Source organism: Piliocolobus tephrosceles, chromosome 2 (genome assembly GCF_002776525.5).
Source record: "Piliocolobus tephrosceles isolate RC106 chromosome 2, ASM277652v3, whole genome shotgun sequence".
In the NCBI taxonomy this organism is placed as follows: domain Eukaryota; kingdom Metazoa; phylum Chordata; class Mammalia; order Primates; family Cercopithecidae; genus Piliocolobus; species Piliocolobus tephrosceles.
In genome coordinates, this window is record NC_045435.1 from 134,914,910 (window position 1) to 134,919,181 (window position 4,272).

At 40.5% G+C, this 4,272-nt stretch overlaps 1 protein-coding gene across 6 annotated transcripts in view; it reads right to left on the minus strand.

The window, feature by feature from the left end:
• PLCH1 (phospholipase C eta 1) overlaps positions 1 to 4,272 on the minus strand; it is a 281,678-nt gene that overhangs the window by 36,982 nt on the left and 240,424 nt on the right. For all 6 annotated transcript variants that reach the window (XM_023192289.2, XM_023192290.2, XM_023192287.2 and 3 more), the window contains one exon: positions 1,662 to 1,769. In XM_023192289.2, the coding sequence (XP_023048057.1) occupies positions 1,662 to 1,769 (108 nt within the window). The remainder of the gene's footprint in view (positions 1 to 1,661; positions 1,770 to 4,272) is intronic.

The window sequence follows — 4,272 nt, forward strand, 5'->3', positions numbered from 1 at the left end:
TAAATAAATAAATAAATAAATAAATAAATAAATAAATAAATAAATAATAAAAAATAAATACCTAGAAGAGAAAAAAGCAACTATTTAAAATATTAACTGTATAATGACATAGCATAGTTTTCAAACATGTAAATCTATTTAGATTTTCTGTAACCATGCCCTATTAATTAATAGTATTTAATTTTGCTAACATAAACTATTAAAAGGCAAGAGAAGAATACAGATGGTAACTTTTCCTTTTCACTTCAAGCTGAATCTTCTCCATTTAGCCCATTTAAAGGGCATTAAAGCCAAGAAAGAAGCGTCTACTGAGACTTCAGCTGTCATTAAATTCTTGTCCCCTTTGAAAATAATGCTAGCTCATTTTCACAACCACAGGAAAGGCATCACAGAATTATCTGAAGAGTTGGACTGTTGTTAACAATGTAATAACTGAATTCAGGGCAATGGTGTAACCTACAAGAATGTATACAAATGTCTCTGGGGTTTTTTTGTTTTGTTTTGTTTTGTTTTGTTTTAAGAAGGCAGAATCATAGTCCTGATGTCTACAGGACTAACCTTTTCTGTAGAAATAAAATTCTATACCAAACTATCATCAGCGTGTGCTACTCTCAGGTTGCTGTGTGATTCTAGCAATCATATGAGCTATAAAAAGGAGCAATGAGGCATCTTTTTAAGTCTTATATTTCCCTCAGGTTTGAATTTCCCTTGGATCACCTGGCTAAATGATGTTTTTCTTTTCTTTTTTTCTTGTTTTTGAGACGGAGTCTCGCTCTGTCACCCAGGCTGGAGTGCAGTGGCGTGATCCTGGCTCACTGCAAACTCCTCCTCCCGGGTTCACGTCATTCTCCCGCCTCAGCCTCCTGAGTAGCTGGGACTACAGGCACCCACCACCACGTCTGGCTAATTTTTTTGTATTTTTAATAGAGACAGGGTTTCACCGTGTTAGCCAGGATGGTCTCGATCTCCTGACCTTATGAATTGCCCGCCTCGGCCTCCCAAAGTGCTGGGATTACAGGCGTGAGCCACCACGCCCAGCCTGAATGATGCTTTTCTACAAAGGAGGCTCCTCCATCTAGAAAAGGGGGCTGATGCACCAAGCAAGTAACAAACTATTCTATGCCACTTTATTGAAGACTTGGCAAATTAAAGATTTAGCGAAGAGGTCCATGTCTGGAAGGGCTTGGAAATCCCTCTGGTACAAGGTACATTTTCTTAAAGAGGGGATGGGCATCCCAGAGAAGCAGGCCCACATGCAGGTGGGGTTCCTCCAGCCAGCCTTGACAGGGAGCATGGTGCGGCTACTAGCATGAGGTAGGGAAGGCAACGCTAAAGTAAAGCCAGCTTTTATTACCAAAGACAGTAACTTTTTCAACCACAATTTGATTTTTGAATCTGTAATAGGAAATTGATCCCTGGAAAGAGGGTTGAATGAATTAATCACTAAAATTCCTTTCAACACTCAGACACAAGAATCCTTGAATCATTCATTCAACAAACATTTGAGTGTCTGTGTGCCAGCAAACAAAGTAATTTTCAATGAATATCCTTTCTACACCACAGCCACCGTAATTGTGAGGCCTCCAACACAGTAGCGACTTGGAACTCCATTGTAATACAGCATATCAGGGATAAAAAACATGGTCATGCCTGCAACTTACATAATGGAGCTTGAATTTGCACTCGTCTTCAATTTCATCTGCACTGTCCTCATCGGAAACTTCTCCTTCCTCTGCATCATCCCCAAGATGATAAGGCAACTTCTTACCCTGAAATGGAACAAAACATCCCATTTTAAAATGAGAATAAATTCACAATAGCCAAAAGGTGGAAGTAACCCAAGCATCCACTGACGGATGAAAGGATTAACAAAATGTGTATGTACATTCAATGGAATCTTAGCCTTTAAGAAGAAGGAAATTCTGGTACATATTACAAAATGAATGAACTTTGAAGGTATTATGCTGATTGAAATAAGCTAGGCATAAAAGGAAGTGTATTGTATGATTCCATTTATATCAGATTCATGGAGGCAGAAAGTAGAATGGTGATGGCCAAGGGCTGAAGGTAGGAGGGTATTGGGAGTTGTTGCTGAATGAATATAGAGTTTCACTTTTACAAGATGAAGAGTTTTGGAGACTGGCTGCACACAGTGGGAATGTGTTTAATACTATTGAACACACTAAAAAAGGTTTACTGTATACACTTAAAAATAGTTAAGATGTTAGATAGATTTTAGGTCACATGTAGTTTACGACAATTAAAAATCATTTTTGAAAAGTAAAAACTGAAAATAAAATGTTGTATCATTAGCTAATTATTACTTCAGACTGACTAGAAAGCAGACAGTTTGAATTAGGGGCAAAATAAGGGGGAGTGGAGATTTTCAAAAAAGGAAAGTCTTCTTAGTTTCAATTAAGTAGAATGAATTAGAGTTACTGTAGTTTAAAAAATCAAACCAGGCTTCTATTCAAGAATAGATGACTTGGAAACTGGAGCCAGGCACAGTGGCTCACACCTGTAATCCCAGCACTTTGGGAGGCTGAGATGGGAGGATCACTTGACCCTAGGATTTCAAGACCAGCTTGGGCAACAAAATGAGACTCTGTCTCTACAAAAAACCAAAAAATTTGCTGGGCATGGTAGCAAGCGCCTATGATTCCAGCTACACAGGAGGTTGAGGCAAGAGGATGACTTGAGCCCAGGAGGTTGAGGCTGCAGTGAGTCATGTTTGTACTACTGCACTCCAGCCTGGGTGACAAAGTGAGAAATCCCCTCCACCAAAAAACAAGATGACTTGGCTGGGCATGATGGCTCATCCCTGTAATCCCAACACTCTGGGAGGCCAAGGCAGGAGGACTGCTTGAAGCTAGGAGTTTGAAAACAGTCTGGGCAACATAGTAAGACCCCATCTCTACTTTTATTAAAAATTTAAAAATAGAATAGATGACCCATCACAACAACTACCACTCCATCCCATTATGTACAACTGCTGTGGTGTGAATGTTGGTGTCCCCCAAAATCCATGTATTAGAACCTAATACCCCACCCACATGATAGTATTAAGAGGTGAGGCATTTGGGAAGTGATTAAGTCATGAGGGCTCCAACAAGCTCCCTTAGCCCTTCTGTCATGTGAGGACAAAAAGTAGGTACTATCTATGAGGAACAGGCCCTCACCAGATGCCAAATCTGCCATCAACTTAATCTTGGACTTCCCAGCATCTAGATCCAAGAGCAACGAATTCTGTTGTTTACAAGTTGCCCAGTCTAAGGTGGTTTTGTTATAGCAGCCCAAAGGAACTATGACAACAACAAGCATGCTAATGTCCCTCAGAGCAGCTTATTCACCTAAGCAGGTTACATGCCTCCTTAACAATTATGCCTCACTTTGCATTTAGCAAGCCCCTCTTTCACAGACAATGCAGCGAGACTCCTGCCCAGCTTGAGCACCTCCCCCAGGACCAGGCCACTCCTGACTTACTCAATAACACACTTTAAAAATGAGGGGCTTTTTGACAGGGAACATTCTTACAAGATATTAAGACAATTAAGTTACAGAATTATATATACAATATTATCTCAGTGATTAAAAAAACAGCAAAAAAAGTCTAAAAATAAATATGGTCAATTGTTAAGGGTAATTACTTCTTTGTAACAGCACTACGAGTGAAATTTACATTTTCCTTTCCTGCATTTCTCAAATTACATTCAAAAACAGTAAATGTAAACTAAAAAGGATAGCAGGGGATAAGGCCCAGGGGTCTGAGAAAAGCTTGGAGGGCAGCTATCTGTATTAGTAAAGCGGGCAGCTATCTGTATTAGTGAGGCTTCTTACTACAAGCAGAAAGGAATATTTATTACCAAAATACCGAATTGCTTCCAGAATCAGATGGTGGGAGGTGGGGCAGAACCAGGCTTTGAGGCTGAGGGCAAGGCCACTGCAGTCGGCAGCCTCTAAATAATAGTACAAATGTCTCCTGTCTCAATATTCACACCCTTCTGCAATCCCCTCCCTCTGAGAGTGACCTGGACCTAGTACCCCACTTCTAATGAACTGAGTACAGCAAAAGTGATGGAAGGTCACTTCTGAGATCAGGTTATAGAAACACTATGCCTTCTTGCTTGCTTCCCCGAACTTCTCTCCTCTCCTGGAGCTCTCTCTCTCTTTCTCTTTCTCCATCTCTCTCTCCATCTCTCTCTTTATCTCTCTCTCTCTCTCTCACACACACACACACACACACACACACACACACACACACACACACACACA